This window comes from Mixophyes fleayi, chromosome 8 (genome assembly GCF_038048845.1).
Source record: "Mixophyes fleayi isolate aMixFle1 chromosome 8, aMixFle1.hap1, whole genome shotgun sequence".
NCBI lineage: Eukaryota > Metazoa > Chordata > Amphibia > Anura > Limnodynastidae > Mixophyes > Mixophyes fleayi.
In genome coordinates this window covers 66,655,397-66,679,517 of record NC_134409.1, presented here as the reverse complement: position 1 = coordinate 66,679,517, position 24,121 = coordinate 66,655,397, and the positions used below count along the sequence as shown (strand labels likewise).

The following is a 24,121-nucleotide window of genomic DNA, read 5'->3' as shown; positions in this document are numbered from 1 at the left end:
GGCCATGTCCACGGCCCGGGTCAATAAGGCTATCCAAGCATGGTCAGAGCAGTTGTCAAAGGGTCTGTGGGATGAAGCCCCTAGTGACGAATTAATGGTGCTCTCTGATCATATTAGAGAGGCTTTGGAGTTTGTAGGGTAGACTTCTTTGGATGTCAATTCTCTCGCTGCTAAGCTCTTCCATTTGATGGCTCCTCTCTCTTTGGAGCTAGATTACCCCAGCTCATTTCGGAGGCTTTGGGAGGGAAGAGCCCTTTCTTGCCTGTCTCTCAGACCAGGCCTACACAGCCTAGGTTTCGGTCCTTTCGGCCCTTCCAGAGATCCAGAGGATTCCCTGCTAGGGGCAGTCATATGCCCCCGCTAGGGTCTGTTTCCGTAGGGGCAAGGGTACCTCATGTAGGGGACATCCTAAGCCGACAGAGTCGGCTTCAGCATGATGTGACCTTCACACACACAGAAATGTGGTGGGGGCATGTGTTTTGCTTTTTGGGGCAGATGGCTGGAATCATCATTATACCCTTGAATCAGTGGCATTGACACGAGGGGGTACAGCATAGACTTACTTCAGTTTCCTCGATGCCAGTTTTTCACCACAGGGCTTCCAGCCTGCGGTATTCTGTGCAAGGCCCTACAGATAGCGATCCAGACCTAAGGATAATGGTGTGGGCAGAGAAACACATTCCAATTATATCAGCATTATTCGTTCCAGGTGTGGACAACTGGGAGACCGATTATCTCAGCCGGAACAGAGTTCATCCAGAAGAATGGTCCCTTCATCCGGAGGTCTTCCATCTCCTGGTTCAACGCTGGGGTTGTCCAGAAGTAGATCTGATGGCCTCGTGTTTGAACTTCAAGGTTCCTCTCTTTTGCTCAAATACCAGGGACCCCGTGGCGGGATTCGTGGATGCTCTAGTGATCCCTTGGCAGTTTCACTTAGTTTACCTATTCCCTCCTCTTCCTATGATTCCGAAGGTTCTCAAGAAACTGAAGAAGGAACGTGTGAAGGTCATCTTAGGGGCTCCGGACTGGTTGCGCCAAGCCTGGTACTCAGACCTGCTAGGAGTGGTAGTAGAACCTCCGTTCACACTGCCTCTCAGGCCAGACTTAATCACTCAGGGTCCCCTTCGTGCCACTCGTTAGGTCGGCTGACTTTAACGGCGTGGCTATTGAAACCATGATTTTGAAGGGGTTTTTCTAAAGTAGTTAAGACCATGATCAAGGCCAGGAAGCCTTCATAAGCTGCTAATTATTACAGATCATGGAAGACTTATGTTTTATGGTGTGAATCAAATCATTTTCACACTTCCCGTTTCAAGCTCTCTAGGATGCTGGCCTTTCTTCAAGGGGATGCGTTTAGCCTCATTGAAATTGCAGGTTTCAGCGTGGTCCATTTGTTTCCAGCATAAACTTGCCTCCCTCCCGGAAGTTCATACTTTCTTTCAGGGAGCGCTTCATATTTTGCCTCCATTTGTTCATCCTGTCGAGCCATGGGACTTGAATTTGATTCTCCAGGCTTTGATTAAGGATCCTTTTGACCCTTACAGTCGGCTGAACTTTGTTCCCTTACTTGGAAGGTAGCTTTTCTTTTGGTGATGTCTTCAGCATGCCTAGTTTCTGAGTTGGGGGCTCTATCTTGTTCTTCCCCCTTTTTGAAGGAATGTAAGAACTCACGTTTCCTTATGGGTGATATAGGTTTCCCAAAGAAGAAGAGTGATCGTTGATATATAGATTTTGGCAAAGATGACCATGACTCTTTGCTGTATACTTGTTTAGAATTAGTCTAGTTTCAACAAGTCCAGAGCGCTCTTGTGTAGTGTGCTGAAACTGATTTTGAAAGGGGTTTGTCCTCCTTTTTTTTGAGCTGTGAAGATGATTAACTGACTGTTAGAGGAACAAGCAGGAGCCACCTTGGCCATGTAGTAAAAGAAGTGCCATCACCACATTGAGTTGTGTAGATATTTTTCTTTAGAATGTTTGGGATTGGGACAAAAAGACTACTATATATTGATTTATATGAACTAAAAAATTAAATTGGGATTAAAACTAATCAGAAAAGCTTTTGTCTATATGGAAAGCAACGTGTTCCTTAACAGAAAGGGCCAGTAACTCTTTCGGAACCCGGCCTGTGTTTGCACACCCCTTTCTTTCCTTGTTCCGCCTCTCCAGTTGTAAAGAGGTGCATGCGTCGGATACACGCAAGTTTGCATTGGCGCCTAGGCATCTTTTATCTTTTGTGGGTGTGCAGATTTGCGCTATTTATGCTACACAAACTGGCTTAAGTTCATCTCTGCGAAAGGCCCTATATTGTCTGTAGTAACATTTTCTTGAGATATTAGCTGTCCTAATAAAAATGACTTCTCATAATCCCATGATCAATGCAGTTCATATTGTAAAGATCAAAAATAATGACCATCTCATCTGCAGTTATTGCACACAACTATCGGTGTATTCCTTCTCTCATCAGTTTTTTTTTTTTTGTTTTTTTTTTGCAAGATTGCCCTGCTTTTCCAGGATGTTCAGTTATTGACCTTGGAAATACGGCTGTGACCAATGCTTTCTATGTGAGCTTCTGTCTATTTGGAAAATGACATGTTCCTTAACTGAAAGGGCCAGTGATTTAGGGACCTGTCTGGCAGAAGTGATACCCAACAGAAAAGTAACTTTTTTATGGTAACATAAAAGTCAAATTTTGTCTTTGATTCAAATGGAGGTTTAATTAGAGCATTGTTGAGGTTCCAGGGTGGGACAGGATCTTTAATAGTTGATTGAAGGAGTCCTGCTGCGGACTGATCTTCTTAATGTAAGGAGTAGCATGTGGATGATAACTTTTTAAGACAAAGCACATATGTGCACTTTTAACGTTTAGACAACTAGACCTTTTGAAAATCTAGGTTGGAGACAGTCCAGAATTTGAGAGATTTTAGCATCTGACCAGGATGCTTAAAATCACCTAAGTTACAAATATTATCTAGACCTTATTACAAATCCGCGATTTCTGAGTAATGTGGTCAAATAGTTAAAGTGAAGCATTGCTCTTTGGGAGGGAAGGTTGGGGGTCTCTGTGGAATTTTCCACGGTGTCCGAATGGACACATTAGGAGAAGGAAGTACCAACTGCAAGGCCAAGACAGTGCTATAAGAACTACATGAATATTCTCATTGTGGGACATGCACTGCCCCAGGTCCATGGAGTGACTACATAGATAACTGGAAGGTAGACTATCAAATCCCTGATGGAAAGTCATAGTAAGGCTCAACACATGAGAGACTGCCCATTTGAGGATCATCCATACTTATATGTAACTTTATGATTTGAATTCTTTATGGCTTGATCTAGATATTAATTATCCCAATTGAGAAGGTCAGGTTTGACTGTAATGAGCTCAAAAATGTTGATGGGGGAATTTTTGTATTTTAGACCCTAACACCGATTGTGTCTCCATATATGGATTAATCCTTTTCTTCAGTCTTTTGAGCATTTTGTGGGTTAAAAAAGTAAGTTGAGATAAATCTTATGGATTTTAGTTCCACCGATTGTCGCATACAGCTATTGCATGTTAACATGTGAAAATATACCAGCCTCTAGTTAACCTGCCATTAAATGCAGAATGTGAAGGTTGTCACTGTTTTTGCTTGAATTATGTTCAGAACAGTCTTGACTCTAGATCACCTTGAATAATTTCAGAATTTTGCCTTCTTGAAGAAACACTTTCCCCTGATTTTGTTCTGAAGACTCAAAATAGTAATGGAATGTGAAGGTTCCAGAGACATCTTGGGATAATTTCTTATCCGCCTGAAGTTTTGAATTGTTTTAAGTGATGTTCATTTGTGAATAACTTCCAATACTTTTATTAATAAAGCATTTAGATTTGCTGTTAAAGATACGCATTCCTCCTTGGAAGTCTGGAAGCAACCACTACTATGACTTCTGAAAACTCTTGGTAACCATATTAACCCAAAAGCTAGATCTCTGAATTCACGATTGGGAATAAAATGTGAAAACGTGAAACTCAGGATTGGGTGACGGATACCATCCTTTTTTGGAAGAATATACAAGTTTGAGTAGTAACAATTTAGCACAGTGTTGAGGACACAATTGTCTGAAATATGAATCCCCAAAAATAGATAATCTGGTTTAGACACAGTTTCATTGGTAATTTAGTTATTCTAAAACTCAGAACCAAAATTCAGTCATCCTTGAAAGGGAACTGAGATTAGATTATTTTTGAGGAGACATCAGTTGACCAAGTTTTTATCCAGAGTTTGCCACAAGTTTCCACTAATATATGTAAATCTTGCCGTGAGTAGAACGTGAATGACAAGTAAAAGTCCAGAGCCTTATCTACATGTTTTGTAATGTATGTGGATATAAAAATGTTTTTCATTTCCACAATTTTCTGGAAGAAATGGTGCATTATTACACCCGTCCCTCCAAAAAAAAGCAAAAACAAAACAAGCGTGCCAATATTTTTGGCCACGACTGCACCTAACTTAAAATTAGATTATGATGTGGGTTAAAGTCTACAACGCATAATTACAATTTTAGAATGCAATTGTGTGAACTACATTATTGAATGGTAGCTTGTTATATTTTAGCGCATTTTTCTTGTGTTAACGCATAAAATGAGTATTAAAAGCCACTAATTCCGCAGCGCTGTACTCGCACACATCAGTCACTGCTCTATTGGGGCTTACAGTCTAAATTCCCTAACACACTCACAGACAGAAACACAGACTAGGGTCAATTTGTTAGCAGCCAATTAACCTACCAGTATGTTTTTTGGAGTGTGGGAGGAAACCAGAGCACCTTGAGGAAACCCACTCAAACACAGGAAAACATACAAACTCTTCACAGATGAGGCCATTGTCAGGAATTGAACTCAAGACTCCAGTGGTGTAAGGCAGAAGTGCTAACCACCGTGCTGCCCATCATCATCATCTGCCCTGTAGCAGGTGAAAAAGATACACCTCTTAACAGGCATATATTGGAGTTTCTTCAGGTCTGCATGAGCTGCATCTGCATAAAAATGCCTTTACTATTCTTGGTTAGCAATAGAGCGGTTCTCCCTTCCTTTCCAGGTGTAAGCAGGCATAAGTGCCAGAATGGTAAAAGTCTGCATAGGCGTTCATGTGTGTGCCAGTTTTCTGGACATGCACAAAACGATTTCACGTAAGAAGCACTAAGCAAACTGGCATATGTCCCGCTGTGCAGTAGGCCCTATCTAGTTTGCCTAAGCAAACTGGGTTCCCCTTTTTGCAAACACATTTTATTCAGGAACCATATCATCATCATTTTATTCATGCAGCATTCCTCTGGGCAGACTTCCTCCAGGAGAGCCCAAGAATGAGAACTCTGACAGGCTTACTCCCTTTTCAAGTGGAACTTTCAGACAGCACTTTCCAGTTATTCAGGCTGGCCTTTCTAAGAGCAAAAGCATAGCGTGCTGAATAAAAGTATTTCTCCCAGACACAAGACTCTATTTAGTAAAGGTTAGGGTCCTATAACACTATGTCACTTAGTAACAATTCTCCTTTAACTACACAATCTTTAAATAGTAGTATAATAAATAAAAATGTCTTAAAGACTATGGGGCTGGTGCAGAGTAGGTCACATAATGGGTGTAAATTGCTCAAATAAACACGCACAATATAGCATATTTCCACCCTTATGCAGAGCTGTACACATCTCGAGCATGTGTGCCAGATTCACGCCAATTCATCATCATCAGCATCTATTTGCACACACATAAACCATCTAACTGGTTTATATGCGTGGCACTATCACGAACAGGCTCTTTCGGAATCCTACCTGTGTTTGCACACCCCTTCTGTCCCTTGTTCTGCATCTCCAGTTGTAAAGAGGTGCATGCGCCAGATACACGCAAGTTTACATTGGCGCATATGCATCTTTTATCTTTGAGTGCAGATTTGCGCTATTTATGCTACACAAACTGGCTTAAGTTCAGCTCTGCAAAAGGCCCTATAAGTCTCTAGTAACAATTTCTTGAGATACTAACTTCTCATGATCCCATGATCAATGCAGTAAATATTGTAAAGATCAAAAATAATGACGATCTCATCTGCAGTTATTGCACACAACTATCGGTGGATTCCTTCTCTCCTCAATTTTTTTTGTTCTGTAAGATTGTCTTACTTTTCCGGGATGTTTAGTTATCGACCTTGGAAATACGGTTGTGACCAATGCTCTCTATGTGAGCTTACATTTCTCCTCCATTCACCTATATATGAAGGAAACAGAGGAGAGGTGATTTCAACAAACAGTTGTGTGCACTGACTTTTGTCAAAAAATGTTTTCTCTTTTGTAGCTCACTTTTATGGAGAAGGCATGGTATAAGCTGTTTGTCGGGGCAGCACTTGGCTTTGATCCATGTTCACAATACAGAAAAACAATGTAGCACTCTTTAGGTCTCCAGTTGTTTTGCATGGATTACTAGAGGATTCTAGATTGGAATACTTTTCTACATATTATAATACAACAATTCACTTTTATAGTCCATGTTTTTATAGAACTTTAAAATACATTATATGGCTGTGTATGTGTTGAGCTTTGCCACTAAACTGGCAATGGTAAAAGTGCCTCTGTGAGACAATAAACTGCACAAAAGCAATTAACACATAAAATAAAGTAAATTTTTAGTTTTGTTTCCTTAGTGAGAAACTGGCACGAAGTGCAGATTTTGGGCTCATCTGAACTCCATCTCGTGTGCCTGCGTGGGCAAGAGAAAGATGACAACATGCCTCAAGTCATAGTCCCTACACCGGTTACCATGTCATGCAGCCATGAGAGGTACGTGATCTGATGACATCTTTCAGAGCTTGGCTTCTATTCATTTTTCTTTTTATTCCAACCTCTTATACTTTTAGTGCTGCTTAGCTATGTCTAGAACAGGGGTCAGGGAACTTTTTTACCTTTTACCCCAAAATATATTTTGATACGCCAACGTTACCCCCTTGTTTTGAAAGGAAGGAAATCATATATTATTAATTATTGGAACTCAAAATTTTAATGAATCTATTAAAAATTTCTTTGAAAGCTTCAACTTCAAAACTTCTGGATTTGGACAAATGATGTTGCTTTATTTTTGATACGAGAGCATCGATATTGGGGAATTTTGATGTTGGAGCAATTTGGATACAGTCTTTAGCATCCAATCAATTTCTCTGCTTTGTTTTTATGTTAGAGTGAAAAATCCTTGTTCACAAAGGTAGGTTGTTGCAAAAGGCAGCTACTTTTTGACTGCCTCCTCATGTGCAATATTGAATGCCTTTGCAGCTGTTGACATCCAAAAATATGACAGATTTGCTTTGTTTTCAAATGCAATACGTGCTTCATTATTGCATCGAATCTCAAGAAGTGCCTCTGCCAACCCTTGAGGCTCTTCTGGTACAACAGCAATTTCACATTTAAAGGGATCTACAATCCAACTGACAGCATTACCCCCAGGAATTTCATTTTTATCCCATTTTGGGTAATTTACCCCTGTTCCCTGACCACTGGTCTAGAATGTTAAAGACTTTCACCTTGCAGAGCCTTTCAATGTCACTGTTGCCTGCAATGATATTTTAAAAGTGGACGGCACTTTCACCATATGTCCAGAAGGGTAACACAATAAAAAAAAAAGAGGAGAAAAGAACATTTTCACAGGACACAAATAAATAACGTCATACAATAAATGAAATGGAGTTCCCAGTGAAGCTAGGGGACCTGAATTAAAAGTGTGTATTTATTTCTGTAAACTGATTTACTAAAAACAAACTTGTCATATTTTAAACATCTTTAAAATATTCTGCCATCTGCTCTGCATTTTTAACAGCCTTTGGTTAACAATTTGTTATCCTTTCTTGTGTGTCCCTATATTTACTTTGCTAAAACACATAGGAGGCTGCTCAGGTTTATAGGAAGGCTAGAGGTAACAAACATTAATTTGGTGGTATGCGTCTTGCACATCAGTGGCTTGCTGTTGTTGTGTTATCCTTTAGGATTTAGGTTGTTTTATTGGATGGGCCCTCCTTTTTATTTGCCAGATATTGACAATCATCCTACTAAGAGTAACCATCTAAATCTATTATATACTGTATGTCCGATTAAGGCTCGTTGCTCTTACACACCATATAAAATTTAAAAAACTATTGAAGCTCTTCCTCTCAAACTCCAACAATCTATGAAATTATGATGATTACAGGCTGAAGCCTTAATGGACGTGTTCCTTGTGCAATACAGACATGTTATGCCATCATATCCTGTGATTAGCTGCAGATTGAACACTATCATGGAGTGAGATTGCGGTCTCACCTCAGTGACATCACTTAATTTATTCCAGCACTGCTGGCAATAAGGCGATAACTAAATAACACTATGAAGTCCCCTATCTTGTAAAAAAGGCTGAACGTTTCTCAAAAATTTCACCACTCAAAGGCACTCCAGTGTCACAGTAGTTTTCTAACAAAACAAACCCTTAGGGGTAAAGGTATTAACTTCCGATATTTGCTAGTCACCGCTATTTAGTGAGTTTGCAGTAAAAATGTAAAACGCCAATGGCTTTAAAGGCAAAACAATGCCTTTAAAGCCATTGCCTCTAAATTTTCACTGCAGACTCGCCAAATAGCGTTTACTTGCAAAAATCGGAAGTTAATACATTTACCCCCTAGTCTTAAAACGCCCTGTACACCTAGTTACGCTCTCCCAAAAAAACAGAAGTACTATGACTTTTTGCAAAACATGGAAAAAAACTGAAATTTTCAAATTTAGACTATTCCAAATTAGTCATTTTTTTTTCCTGAAACTTGGCATGCAGCACTCTGAGGCGGTTCTCCAGTTGCATGCCAAATTTCAGCTCAATAGCTTATACTTTTTAAGATGTAGTCCTCTCACATAATTAATATAGCGAAATGCAATTTATTAGAGTCAACCTCTAATAAGCTGTGCCCTTATAATATATATCTAATATATTCTATATACTTTTTACAGGATATATAGCTAGAGGTAGATCATCTCCAACATACAACACAGCTTTGCATTAAACTAATAAATCAACTCTAATAATCCATCTCTGTGGACCTCGAGACTATTTACGCAACACTACAAATGATTTAAAAGCACATAAGAATATGTCTACAGTCTGCCATTAAAATGCAGTTGATGTCATGCTGTCTTGTTAAATATATTATTAATGACATCCAAAATGTGCTTGCGTGTAATAATGTAATAAACCTAAACATTTCGTCCCTGAAACTAATGTTGCATTCTTCCAGTAGTTTGTCACATATTTTACATTCGCTATAAAGGAGAGCAGCATCTTATTTTCTCAGGTACAACTTATTTCTTGTAGAGCTTCACATGCATCATTTTTAGTCTTTAATAAACTTAGCATAGAAATAATATTGATTCAATATAACTGGTATACTGTCACCAACTGCTGTCACCTTTTTGATTAACTTATCATACATCATACATCATATTCTTTAATATGAAAAATGTAATACTTACTAACCATAACATGCACCGTGCCACTCACATTTAAGAGTGTTTTTAAGCATATTTTAATGGGGTGACTCAATTCAGAGCGAGTTGCTTTGCACATTGGTTATCTGTGTCTAAGGCCGACAACTCGCTCTGAATTGAATTGTCCCTTAAGTGTGTTCAGGCCTAGGAGCAATATCTGAGGGGTGTGGTATTCTGTCCCCTCAAGGTGGTAGATGTACTAAAGGCCAGTTTTTCTGCTGGTTTAGGTGTTTTCATACCGCCACTCATCGCTGGCATTTTAACATTCCAGACTCAAACTGCCCTATAGTAAATGCAGAGTTTTGGAACACTAAGCTGCTACCAAACGCAATTTTAGTGGCTCTACCTCAAGATATGTATTGAAGCATAGGATGCAAACTAGAAAGAAAATAAACAATGAATAAAAACTGAATGTGAGTGTTTAATTTAATAAACACAATTGAGTCACAATTGCAATAGTAAGGTAATGAAACCATGCAAATTAAAATATGATTATATCCTTTCCACAAGCCCCTCAACACCCAGTATTCCCCATACAATCCTCTCCTGTTACCTTGTTATTCCTATACCCTCCTGTCCAGCCCCCATCACTACTAGCAACCTCTTGGCAAGGAGTAAAAAGCTGACTGTACTCGTGTACCTTTATGTCCTTGTATATATTTTTTAGAAGAATTTCCTGGTTATCCAGACTTGTTTTTTGTTTCTCACATGTGGTACACAGCTGGCTGGGATAATGGTCATCTTCTAGGGCCTGAGTTTCTAGTTTATTATAATAAGAGACTAGGGACAGACTGCACTTCCCAACATGCATATGTATTGCTTAGATTTAGTTTTTGTTTTGTGTTTGTTTTTTTAATACAAGTGTTAATATGTTTTTCTGTGTTCTTAAATTGTATAGTTTCAACAGAAAGGGGTTATGTAGACAATGCACTAAATGGTAGCATTGAGCATATGCAGTTTTTACTACAAATTAGAATGCAACAGGTGCATATAAATGCATCTATTTGTGAAATATTTGGTGGAAAATTGCACCAGAAAGAGGTGACAAAAGATCAGGATAAAGCCACCAAGTTTTCAGGACGAGGCAATACACACACACACACACACACACACACACACACTCTGACATTTTTTAAAACTAATGCAAAGGAGGATAATAATAAGAATATAGATTTGTAATGCACTTGACAGATATTTTTCCTGACAAAACCAGTGTTGAAGTGGGGGTGTAAAGTGTGGTATGCCATACCGCCACTTCTACTGCCTTCATTGTAAAACTATCCAAATCCATTCACTTAGATTCCAATTAAATGTTCATATTCCCACGTCTAAATTTACATACCGACACTTCTATAATATCCACTTCGATCACTGGACAAAACTATGTTCTCAATATGAAAGGGCTAAGGGGTTCCCATAGATGTCTGACTACTGGCTGTACATCTTCCCATAGCAACTGTAGAATAAAAATACATTCTGGCCAGGAATTGCTTAGAGATTGCTTGGTGTTCATAAACACCTGGGACCTAGCGTAGAAATGAGTATGATGTTTTTTCTAATTGAAAATAATGTTTGGGGACTGTTTGGCAAGACATATGAAACCATACTTGCCCACTATCACAGAATGTTCGGGAGACCCCTGAATTCTGGGTAGTTCTCCTGGGACTCCTAGGAGAGCAGGCCATTCTCCCGCATTCTGCCCACTTCCTAGTGAAGTGGTCAGGATGGGAGCCTCAATAACGTGATTCGCAGTGAATCACATAAATTTAGTCCCACCCCTAGGGCAAAATGTCATGATTGCGTCTCAGGGGCAGGGCCAAAATTACTTGATTCACCGCACTCCGCCAGCTTTCATCCTCCCACTTCACCCCCTCCGCCTGGAATCTCCCGGAGGGCAAGACTACAAGGTTGGTAAGTATGTATTAAACCATAGCTAAGCTTAAAAGCCCTTTAAAAGTCAAACAGTGCTGCTACCTGCGTAGAGGCAGTGTACACACTGCAGTAAGGCTCTAGCTCTTGCAAAGGAAAAACTGCTCAGAACTGTGTTTAGCAAATTGAAGTAATGGAACAACAATTGGCATGGTTTCTGGTCACATTATCACTATAACAACGAATCATGCTGGTCACAGTAAATGTTTGTATACAATATGTGGCAAGAGCCCGCTACTGCTGAAGCACACGCAAACAACTTCTTCCTTTTTATGTAGTTTTATTGTCAGGATGGTAAATGTTTTGACACCGTACAGATTTCACAGCAATTATTGGAGACCCTAAACGCTAGCTAGACATAGCTCAGCTCTCTCAAGATCAGCCAGCTTCCCCAGCGTTGGTCTCAGTGCACAAATGACACAAACAAGCTTTTATGCATGATACTCCTTCCTCAGCCCTAGCTTGATGGGCAGGTGACACACCCACCTTCTCTTTAAGAGAAAATGCCCATCACTGGCTCTGTTTGCACTAACAGACACACCCTGTCTGTTTGCTGAGAGGAAATCATGTAAGTTAACAAAACTTTAAACTACACATAAGTTTTTACCTGGTTTAATCTCAATCTAGGTGCATAACTGTGCCAATGTTTTATTCTGCTTGTATGTTTTCTCTGCATCTTGTCAGATAAATGCCTCCCTTTGTTACAAATAATAAACATTTACTAGCTTGCACACTTCTCTAATCTCACATCTATTTCAGCTGCCTGACAAAGGGAGAGGTAGAGAGTATTGTGCTAGTTTAACAGCATCAAACAAAACAAATAAAATATAGTTTGTTTTTACAGGAGAAATTTATAACAGCAAAGTCTTTAAAGGCAAGTTTTGCCTTTAAAGACATTGCCATTTTAAATTTGCCCTGCAAAGTCGCCGAATATCGGCGACTTGCAAAATCCGCAGTTTAATACATTTACCTCAAGGAGTTTGTTTGAGAATAATTTTATCAAAACAAACTATATTTTATTTGTTTTGTTTGATGCTGTTAAACTAGCACAATACTCTCTCCCTGCAGGAATACAAGGAGGTAAATGTATTATTTAGGCAATTTATCTTTAGTTTTGGTTAGTTAGGGGGAAAAAAAAAAGTATCACTGGTGGGAAAAAATCTCTGAGGCATAAAAGTAACTATGGGAATAATTCCAGAGAAGAGTAGATTTTGAGTGTGCCTGTTTATCCATATCTTTACTAATCTAATAACCTATTAATAGCAAGCCGTATTTCTCCTGGAAAAAACAAACAATAAAAAGGTGCTTAGGCTTAGAAATAAAACTTTCTCCTGGTAAAAGCAGTGCAGAACACAAATTGTTTTTGTGCAAATTACAGTCATGGAATGGTTAATGTTAAGGATTTGCATAATTTGCAGTCTTAGATTATTTATTTCTGTACTCTGGAGAACTTGCTGCATCTTACTATTAATACATTTATGTGCGTAAACCATGTAGTAGCTTAATCCTGTTAAAGATCTTTGGTATATAGACCAGATGCCCACACTTTATTTTTATTTGCAGTCCTACATTCACCTTGTAATAGATGTGAGAACAAATCAGTGCAGAAAGAATATATACCAACTGTACATAAACAAAACATGTTGTGGTTTGTAGAAGTCAGCATAGTGTATTAAATGCAATGTAAGGTGCTGGACTCTGTTTTTATTTTGCTTGTGAACAGAAAAACCTAATGTCAAAATGAAAGCTCTGAATTTTTTTGTTGCCAAATGTAGGCTTGCCAGTAGTACAAGTACTTGATTGTTCTGCTTTCTAGCTGGGGACCAACTTCCTTTCATTTCTTGCAGTCACTTGTACAAATGTGTTGCGGTGTGTAAGCTACTGTGTCTGTCTTTGAATATTCAAGGAGGAGCAGGGCTGGACTGGAGACTCTGGTGTTCTGTTGTGTAAGGCAATAGAGACATTACTGTTCCCGTGAATAACTTTTATTCATACACATTGTTAAGTTCCTTTAAAAGCAATGATAGAAAGTATACTGGGATTTCATTCCAACATAACACATTTTAAAGGCCTCCTTTGTTTGCTGAAAAGAGTGTAAGAGGAAGTCCTTTTACTGTGCTTAGGCTTTTCTGGATCTTTAGGGCTTTTAGACGTGAAGAGTTTCTACAGTATATGTGATAAATGTTTAGTGAGGGACAGAGATGAGAAAATATATCGGTCCTTTCATTTTAAATTTGACATAATGAAAATAAGATATGCTTCAGTTACTATATACTAAAATAACAAAAGCAACCATATGGTTAAAATTAATGGATGTTTATTCAAGAAATATTAAATGTAGTTGCATAAAATTTTACTTTTACATTTAATTATTATTTATTTAGAAAATGTGTAAATTATTGTGGAACATGTTAAGAACTCTCTTGGATTTTCAGTCCCTTTATTGGCCAAAGCTATAGCTAAACTGAAATAACCCAACTCAACAAGTGGAAAATCATATATTAAAAACAGCTTGTTATTTGATTTCCTCAAACTGGGAACCTCAGCAACTACAATGAAACTGTGACTAAGTAAAACCCATGGAATATCTCAACACCAGGCTCCATACAGCATCCATTGAAAATGATTGACTCCTAGGGAATGCTTTGGATGGTTTATCCAATTGATGTGATGTGTAGTTGACTATATACTGACAGGGTCAGTCTGCAAATTAGTTGTCTAAATCAAAATTAGAGTAGATTTTAAATTTCCTACAAATGATCATCACCCAAAGTTTACCAATATCCCCTCAATGTTTTTAATATTATCATTGAAATATATAATACTGACATATTTCACAGTTATATGTTTGCCATTTTAAATTTGTTTATTATGACCGTTTTCAGTGAAATCGATTCTTTTATGCTGTTTTGTTCATGTATATGTAGAATAAACTCAGAGCCCTGTACCCCTCTAGCTTATTCAGTGATGTCTAACATTTTATCATAGACTGATCAGATAATAATGGTAAGACTTAGTGTAAAATAATAGTTTAAAATCAGATGGATTTAGATTACAGTATGACTTGGAGCTAGAATAAAATACACAACTAAAATAATACAATGTATAAAACCAATAAATTAGCAGAAATAAAATTCACACATCTGATATTAAATTGACAATGTGGCATTTTTCAGTAAAGAATCAGAAAATTGCATACAGCTAATTGGTGTTAACCTGTGTACAACCATAAAACTGTGTAAACAGAGAAATGTTTAAAAATCTGTGGTGGCTTTTAAAATTCACAAGCAAAAATTAGAATACATGTCATACTATTCTTATCTAGAAAGTCTCATTTAGAGCCATTTCAATTTAAAGCCAAATGTTTAATGACCTTGAAGGCACATCTTTTCTCCTGTTATCCATACATAAAAAGCAAATGAGGGAAACTAAAATTAACCCAAAACAACCCATTGTTCAACAGGTTTCACATAGAAAATGAAATCAGCTGATTCTTATACCCAATAACTACGATAGGGTAGCTTACGATACTCCAACCTATACTACCCTCACAACTGACCCAATGTCTACTCTGAGTCATCGCGCTCCTTTTGTTTCAGCTGTACCCGCTTCTGATTAAATTGTAAGCTGTAAGCAGAAGCCTCTCTACCCATTGTTATCATGTTTGCATTTATTTTGTCTACCTTGTACTATATGTTCTGTTTTCCCCACTGTCCGGCGCTGTGGTGCACTGGTAGCGCCTTATAAATCAACAGTAATAGAGGGAATTGCTTAAATAGGTGCATATAAAAATGGAGCTAACTGAGCAGCTTTATTACTCACTGCAAAGTCTGTGTCTGTCTGTGAAGAATAACCTCAGCTGGGGGAATCCTCAAGTAGCAACAGTTGTGGAATTCTGAAATGTACATCTCCAAAATTTCTACTTGATCTCACTGCTGAGTGTTCTAAGACCTATTAAGCTGTGTTTATGGTCCCGCAATAGCCAATATGTTTCATCCTTAGGGACTGTCATTATTATCAATCACATGGGGGCTTTCGTTATTCCAAATATGCCCCTCCTGTCGCAGTAGGAGAAGCCTGCTGCCACCACTGGGCTCCTTTATGGCGCCCAGAACCAAGTTCCTTCTGGGTAACTGTCACTGCTAGTGTACTCCTGTGCTGGTACACTTGGGCTGGTACCCCTGACTGCTTACTATGGATCAGGGTGCTGTGGATGGATGCCCTCTGGCCTATCACACTGGCCAAAGCTGCTGGGTAGCTGCAGAGCGGTGGTACTGGAGAGCTGGGTCCAAACCTCAGATACAGCCGGAGAATGGACTAAATTTAGGATCTAATCTGCAGGTCACAGGATTACAGCAATATTGGATAAGTTGTCAAGCAGGGTCTTGAAGCAAAGAGTGATGTTTTATTTCGCTCAGGTGCCCTGAAAAGGACAGTTCCACTGATTCCCCGTCCCTTCCTCTCTCAAGATGCCACCAAAACTATCATTCATGCCCTCATCATCTCCCGCCTCGACTACTGCAACCTACTCCTTACTGGCCTCCCCTGTTCCCACCTCGCCCCCCTCCGCTCTATACTCAATGCGGCTGCGAGACTCATCTTCCTCCCACGCCGCTCCTCCTCTGCCTCCCCTCTCTGTCTTGCCTTACACTGGCTCCCCTTCCCCTATAGAATCCTTTTCAAACTCCTTACCACCACTTACAAGGCTCTCTCCAAGTCTACTGCCCCTTATATCTCTAACCTCCTCTCCATTCACACTCCTGCCCGCTCCCTGCGCTCAGCCAATGATCGCCGACTCTCCTCCACTCTGATCACCTCTTCCCACTCTAGAATCCAAGACTTCTCCCGCGCTGCCCCCCTTCACTGGAACAACCTCCCTCGCTCCATCCGTCTCTCACCCAACCTGTGCTCCTTCAAACGGGCACTTAAAACTCACCTGTTCCTTAACGCCTACCAACCATACACTTAACCTCTCATCTCTTCTGTTCTCCCCTGGCCCCACTTTTTCTCTCCCCTTTGCTTCACTGGCTCCCTTCGGTGCCTGATTTTGTTCACCCTCCCTTAGGATGTAAGCTCGTATGAGCAGGGCCCTCTTTCCTCCTGTCTCCATACCTGTTCTTCCGCTCCGTCTCTACTGTATTTGCCTGCCCGGAGTTTCTGAAGTATTGGTATTTTATGTTTAATGTTCTGTACTGTTTTACCCTGTATGGTCTACTGTTTGTACTGTGTACGGTGCTGCGGAAACCATGTGGCACCTTACAAATAAACGCTAATAATAATAATTAAAGGTATCAGTGATCAGGTCAGATGGAACATTAGAATGATACATTTCAGTGTGCAAGACAGTGCTTTTTATACTGATTTGGACACAGGCTATTTTTAGAATCTGGGTTGCAATGTGTTTACACAAACATGGATTTACATGCACTGCAAAGCTGACAATATTTACACTTATCTATGATATCTTAAAACCTTGCTGTAATATTCTGCATCTTACAGTGGACAGCAAGTCTAATTACATCTTGCTATGACCCTCACACATCAAAAGGTCTAATTAGCATGAGTCCTTTCTTCAAACAGTTGCAGAATACACATTTCCTCCAAAGAAAAGAATTACCCAGGAAAAGTTGTAAACCCCAAACAAGACATTTCCTTACATCAAAATGCACAAAAGGCTTTCAAAAGAAAGGCTTATTGTATCAGATATACCTAGCAAATCATGCATTCCCTCTAGCAAGGTTAAAACAAACAAATTTCTTCCCTGGTCTCAGAAATAAGGATTTCCTATATCAAAATATGCACAATATCAAAAATAAGTGCATCAGCAATTATATAAATAAGCGCCCTGCGCTATTTCCTTTAAATAAATTTATACCATAAGTTATTTGTAAGTGATCCAGTCACAGGACTATTCTAGCTCTTAATCATACAATGTATTATATGCAACTGATGTTGGATAAACCTATTTTAAAATAATTATGTCTCTTACTATTAGTATCTTATTTGTTGATGTTTGGGGTAAGTATTTTATTTATATTTACGGAGTACTATTTGTTTAGCTTTGTATACTTGACAACAGATATGGCTTTGTATATGGTGCTCATTTTAATATACATGCGATTAAATATTGCAGAGAAGGAATTTGTGCAAAAGTAGACAAGTCACCTCACAAAACAGCGCTTTGATTGTGCTTTTGCAAATTCATAAATTAGCTTTAGATTTGTCATTGGATGCGGAACCCCCTAATAGTCCATATAGTCCGATGAGCACAAAGAGAAATTCTAGCAATACACAGGAGATAGACACATTAATAAATAGCATATGCAGCTTAAGGATGCAAATTTGCACCTGGACAAACCATGTTGTAATGCAAAGGGTGCAAATGCATTTAAATTTATCCCATCTGTGGAGCAGCATAGTTTTGTAAGCTGCAACTTTGTACATTCTGGCTGGTTTTACTCTAAGGGGGGTATTCAATTGACGGCGGGATCGCCGAAAATCCCGCGCTCGAAAGATATTACCGTTAATACGGTAATATCTCGCTGAATTTCAGCTCACGGCTCCCTGAGCTGCGAGCTGAAATCCAGCGAGTAAATTACCGTATTAACGGTATTTACGCGCAGGATTACCGTATTAACGGTAATATTTTTCGAGCGCGGGATTTTCGGCGATCCCGCCGTCAAATGAATACCCCCCTAAGTGTAAATAAAGCCCATTGAGTATAGGTTATGAGTCAACTTTAATGTTTTTTTTTATTATTTTTTTAATATCAGTGATGTTGCTAATTCAGGTCATAGGAACTACAAATATCCTATACATTGGTAGCTACACTCATACAGCTTACCTTGTAACACCTTGTAACATAATTGGGCAAATTCAACCACACCCCTAATCTGTCCAAACTTCTGCTCTACCCATTCATGCCATGTTCCACTCAACCCCCTTTCCATGATGGATCATACCTTTTTTGACTTGCAGAATTCAAGACTGTAGGGAGATATGCATATAGACATATACGCAATTATTTAGTTATACACTGCCTCTGTATAGTTAGAGGCAGTGTACTTGTAGTTAGAAATAACTGTAACACACAATTGCAAAGGAGTCTGCAGACATTGAGAATGGAACAGACTACCAGTCAGAAGCAGACAAGACAGTTATAGGGATTACTTAGAGATACTTCTGTTTCCAGGTTCAGTTTCAACCAAGTAACACTCATTCACAATTTTAAATGATCTGTTCAGTTATTAATTATTAGTGCTTAGTCTCCAGTGTCTAGATGAAAGGACAAAGATCATCTGCAGAGCAGTGAGCATTTATATTCTATTATATTGTATTATGTTACCAAGTGACAGCATATTTCAAACCGCTTTTGGGGTAAAAGCAGTCAAGGATTTAATATCGTTCTTGAGGATATCCTTTGTGATTAAGAAGTCAAGAAGTACTTGAACCAGCTGAGCACTGTACTGTTCACTTTGCAAAAAGTTTAGATGCTTAAATTTTTTTAAACATTTCATGGGTGAGCATGTAAAGCTCAGCAGAGGTCAATGAGGATTAAGACAAAACATTTATCTTTTGTCTCTAGAATTTAGTATTCAGTGCACGTACCAATGCTGTTTTCAGGACTATGTTTTCTCTGGAAACCTGATTGGAATGTGTAGATGCTGCAAATTCAAGACCGGGCTTCCGGTTGGTTAGCTTCAGTTTTCTGTGTTACCAGGGCAGTGTTTATTCTCATTTCAAAGAACTCTGTGTGTCTATTGTGCAACCACAATCTGACAATAATAGGAAGTGTAATTTCTTTTTCACTATTAGAGTTTGATATTCATTAGAGTCGTAGTGTTTTTTTTTTGTCCTTTTGTTGTATGAATCTTCTTCATTGTGTTTTAATCACATCCACTAACTCCATAGAGGTGAAAGGAGCATCCGACATTTCTTTTTCTGGTTCTAAGAGAGTGGGGAAGCCAGCATCTGCTAGATAGGAGGCAATGTTTACTTGTTTCTCAAGTTTGTCGTTCTTAACGTGTTAGGGACAAATTATATAATTTGGAATAATAGGTATGAAATGCTTTAGCTAGATCTTGGGTGGAAATTAGATAGTGCCCTTTGTTATTGTCTGAATAAACGTAGTGGCCAGCATCCTCCCCGGCTTTTTGTCCCATTGGAAGAAGCGACTTCATCACTTTCACAAATCTAGTTTTTATCTTGTCTGACATAAGCTTTTTCAGAGCTGTTCTCGTCTCTGTTAATTCAGACATAATGTCCGCTGACAAGGTAGCTTTATAACTTATCTCTAAAGTTTTTAGTTAATTTAAAAGGGAAATCTTATATGCCTCTTTTTCGACTTTCATGAAAGCTCCAGATTGAATTAGTTTGCCTCTTATAACACACTTATGAGCCTCCCAAATTGAGAGTTTAGAAATCTCCAGAATGTCATTGATGACACTATCAATAATTACATTACTCACAATCTGTCACTTACAGTAAGAGTTCTGCAGTAATGCTTCATTTAGTTTCAAGAAACAAGGTTTTTTATAAATGTTTATCAAATTGGAGCGTAAGAGAAACCGGGGCATGATTAGACTTGGCTTGACCAATTGCTGTGTCCTGTACCAAGTGCAAATGTCTGTGAAAGAAATAGATAATCTAATCTAGAATAAACTCTGTGTGGGTGAGAAAAGAAAGTATAATCACGATCAGTAGAATGGCGGAGGCTCCATACATCAGCCAGCTGATGGCCATGGAGGGTGCTTCTTTCGGTACAGTTTGTCGTGGTACCTATGAGTCTTTCTCCGGATGCAGAGTTAAGGTACCCACCAACCACCAAAATTCCCTTTTGAAATGAGTCAACTTTCTCCATAATTTTCTCGAAGAAGCTAGGTTAGGTGAGTAAATATTAACGAAGGTGAATGTTTGGTTATAAATATTACATGTCAGCAGGATACCCCTCCCCTCCTCCAACCTATGTTTTTTTACATTCATTAGTGGAAGTCGTTTAGAAAAGAGGTTGATCATTCCCACAGTTTGTCCTCTTACTGTTTAATCTTGTTTGAAATGCGTTTCTTGAAAGATAGCTATTTCAACCTTATCAGCCTAGAGTTCACATAATGCCCTTGATCTTTTTTCTGGGATTTTTAACCTGTTTGCATTGATAGAAGCAATCTTGAGTTTCACTGCTATGTGATTACTATTAGCCAAATGAACATCCAGTCAACCTTGTCACAATCACTTGTGAAGGGGCAAAACAATAGAAAAGCATAGAAATTACTTTTACATCTGTAAGAGCATATGAAGAGTGGACCCTGAGGGGTAGAGGAAAGAGGGGGAGGGTCAGAGGGTGGGGGACAAGGGGGTAAGAGATAAAAGTAAGATTAAAACAACATACAACCAAAAAGAACCCTACCACATTAAAATGTGGCAAGGTTTAAACCGCTCCTCATACAAAAGGATGAAAAAAAGATCATCCATGTGCTGGAATTGGGGTGTGTGGTAAGGACGGGGGGGGGGGGTAACGGGGTGGTGACAGTGTTCAAATAAATCTATGCAAAAACAGATATACGTTTAAAGTACATAAATAACAAATTAGAACAGTCGAATAATGTACAAGAAAACATCCTTGAGAATTACAAGCTTATTTGAGTGGTAAAATGCAGTACATATGTAATAGACCTTTGGTGGACCTATATATTGTAACACTCAAACCTACAAAAAGGGGGTATCAAATCTACTAAACCATAAACCAATTTAACCAATTAATACTTAAAATTCAAAAGGACGTTCTAACTGGATCTGGCTCCTACTATGTCTGTACCAACGATCAGAGCATAAGCCAATCTTGTCTAATCCGCCTGTAGAGAAAGAGGAAAAGGTAAGAGACATACAGGTGAGAATTGGCTATAGATCACCAACTAGGAAATCCTTGAGATCAGCAAAGCATCCAAGACCTGTGAGGTCAATTCAAGACAAATTAATGTAGATGGGTATGTTCAAGTATTTTCTTCAATCAAAGAACTTTGTCGTTGTGACAGGATGGACTGTCTATGCCACCCTGTCTGTTGTTGCTGGGAGCCGGCTGGGCTTACTTTGCCATCGTTCCCTTTCGTTATCCCAAATGCGCCCTCTTGCCACAGTAGGAGGGGCTTACAAGGCTGCCACCACTGAGCTCCTTTATCACGCTCAGAACCACGTTCCTTCTGGGTAACTGTCTCTACTAGTGTACTCCTGTGCTGGTAACTCCTGACCTCTTACTATGGATCCGGGTTGCTGTGGATGGATCCTCCCTGGCCTATCGCACTGACCAGAGCTGCATGGGTAGCAGAGCGGTGGTACTGGAAAAGCTTGGGTCCAAACCTCAGACAGCCGTAGAACTAATTAGATTTAGGGTCTAATCTGCAGGTCACAGGATCACAGCAATATTGATGAAGTTGTCAAGCAGGTCTTTGAAGCAGAGTGATATTTATTGCTCAAGTGTCCTAACAAGGACAGTCCCACTGATTTTAAGGTATCAGTGGTCAGGTCAGATGGAACATCAGAATGATACATTACATGCTCACACAGCTCATCTTTTATACAGTTTCGAAATAGTCTATTTTTAGAATCGGGATGTACTCTAAAATTATGGTCAGATTTATTTCTAGTCTTAATTTCCTGATCTAATAATCTAAGAAAGGTTTTTACATTTGGATTATTGGATTGTGGGTCAAATGTACTGTTCATTTTCTTTTTTGGACCCAAATGAGGTTGGATGTTTTTTTCTTTCATATTTAGTGGGAAATATTCTCTAAGTCTTAATTTCCTCCCCATTTGATAATGATCGACTGCCCCCTGAAAATAATCATGTTGTATAGTAGGGACAAAGGTAAGTCCCAAAGACAATGATGTCTCAGTCTAGGTTAAAATGTATGTGGATAGATTGAATATTAGTTTTGGGTCTTTTTCCTGCTGTATTTTCTTATATCCCCCTCTACTTGTATGTGACCTCTCTGTCTTTTTGCATTTGTAGTCTATTTGGATCTGGTGGCTACCCCTAAAAAAGAGGGAGAGGTGCCCGTTGGGGGTAACATATCTCATGAATCTGTTTTTGATGTAGACTGTGAAGAAATTGGTGCTCTATTACTTTGTTCCTTGATGTTCTAAAGTTTTGTCTGGCAGCGGTATCACCCATCCACCATCCATAGACTTTGTGTCCTATAGTCACTATGACTGTTTGTTTCTAATTTTTTCTTTTTGAATATGATTAAGTTACGTTTAGAATTTTCAATTTGGGTTTGGATTTTATCCATCCACTTATCTGGAGTTGTGTTTTGGAACTCTTAAATGTTTCTAGTTCCTCTCTAGTATTAGATAACTCATGGCCAACCTCTACAACCACCAAAAGTATAAGGTCTAGGGAACATTTGTTAAGTATCCCACACCATTTACTACAAAATGTAGGATTATTTCTACCAATTGTAGGTGTATTGTGTATTCGGACGCCCCTCGGGATCTTTTTATTTTATTTATATATATATATATATATATATATATATATATATATATATATTTATATTATATATATATACATACACATACACACACACACACACACAATAACAATCTGACTAATATTGTTTAGGCACCCCTCATGCCACCAAAAACAGCATTGACTCAACAAGGCCTCTGATGGTGTGCTGTGGTATCTGACACCAAGAGGTTAGCTGCTGATCCTTTAAGTTCGTAAGTTGCGAGTTGGGGCCTCCATGACTCATAATTATTTTTCCAGCATGGATATTAAGACATTTGCAAAGTGATCTCCAAAATGTAAAAATGAATTGAGCTTCACAGTCCGAAGCAATCTCTTGTGGGCACAGATCATCATCATCATCACCATTTATATAGCGCCACTGATTCCACAGTGCTGTACAGAGAACTCACATCCGTCCCTGGTCCATTGGAGCTTACAGTCTAAATTCTCTAACACACACACAAAGAGACTAGGGTCAATTTGATAGCAGCCAATTAACCTAGCAGTATGTTTTTGGAGTGTGGGAGAAAACCGGAGCACCCGGAGGAAACCCACGCAAACACTGGGAGAACATACAAACTCCACACAGATAAGGCCGTGATCAGGAATTGAACTCATGACCCCAGCGCTGTGAGGCAGAAGTGCTAACCACTTAGCCACCGTGCTGCCCAGGTGCTTGATTGGATTGAGATCTGGGGAATTTGTAGGCCAGGTGAATACCTTGAACTCTTTGTCCCATTCCTCAGACCATTCCTGAACAATTTTTGCAGTGGGAATACCGTTGCTATGAATGGGTGTACTTGGTGTGCAACAATGTTTAGGTAGGTGTTACGTGTCAAAGCAACGTCCACATGAATGCCAGGACCCAAAGTTACATAGCCTCTGCCGGGTTGCCTTCTTCCCATAGTGCATCCTGGTGCCATCTCTTCCCCAGATAAATCATGCACCCGAACATCCACATGATGTAAAAGAAAACCTAAATTGTCAGAACAGGCCACCTTCCTCCATTGCTCCATGGTCCAGTTCTGGCACTCACGTGCACATTGTAGGCGCTTTCAGTGTTGGACAAGGGTCTGATTGGTCTGTGGCTACACAACAGGCTGAGATGCACTGTGTGTTCTAACATCTTTCTATCATAGCCAACATGAACTTTTTCAGTAATTTCTG

General features: G+C 39.2%; 1 protein-coding gene across 1 annotated transcript in view; it reads left to right on the top strand.

The window, feature by feature from the left end:
* Positions 1 to 24,121, top strand: part of TSEN15 (tRNA splicing endonuclease subunit 15) — a 30,656-nt gene that overhangs the window by 4,812 nt on the left and 1,723 nt on the right. Inside the window, exon 3 of the mRNA XM_075182667.1 lies at positions 6,672 to 6,807. Coding sequence (XP_075038768.1) covers positions 6,672 to 6,807 — 136 coding nt within the window. The remainder of the gene's footprint in view (positions 1 to 6,671; positions 6,808 to 24,121) is intronic.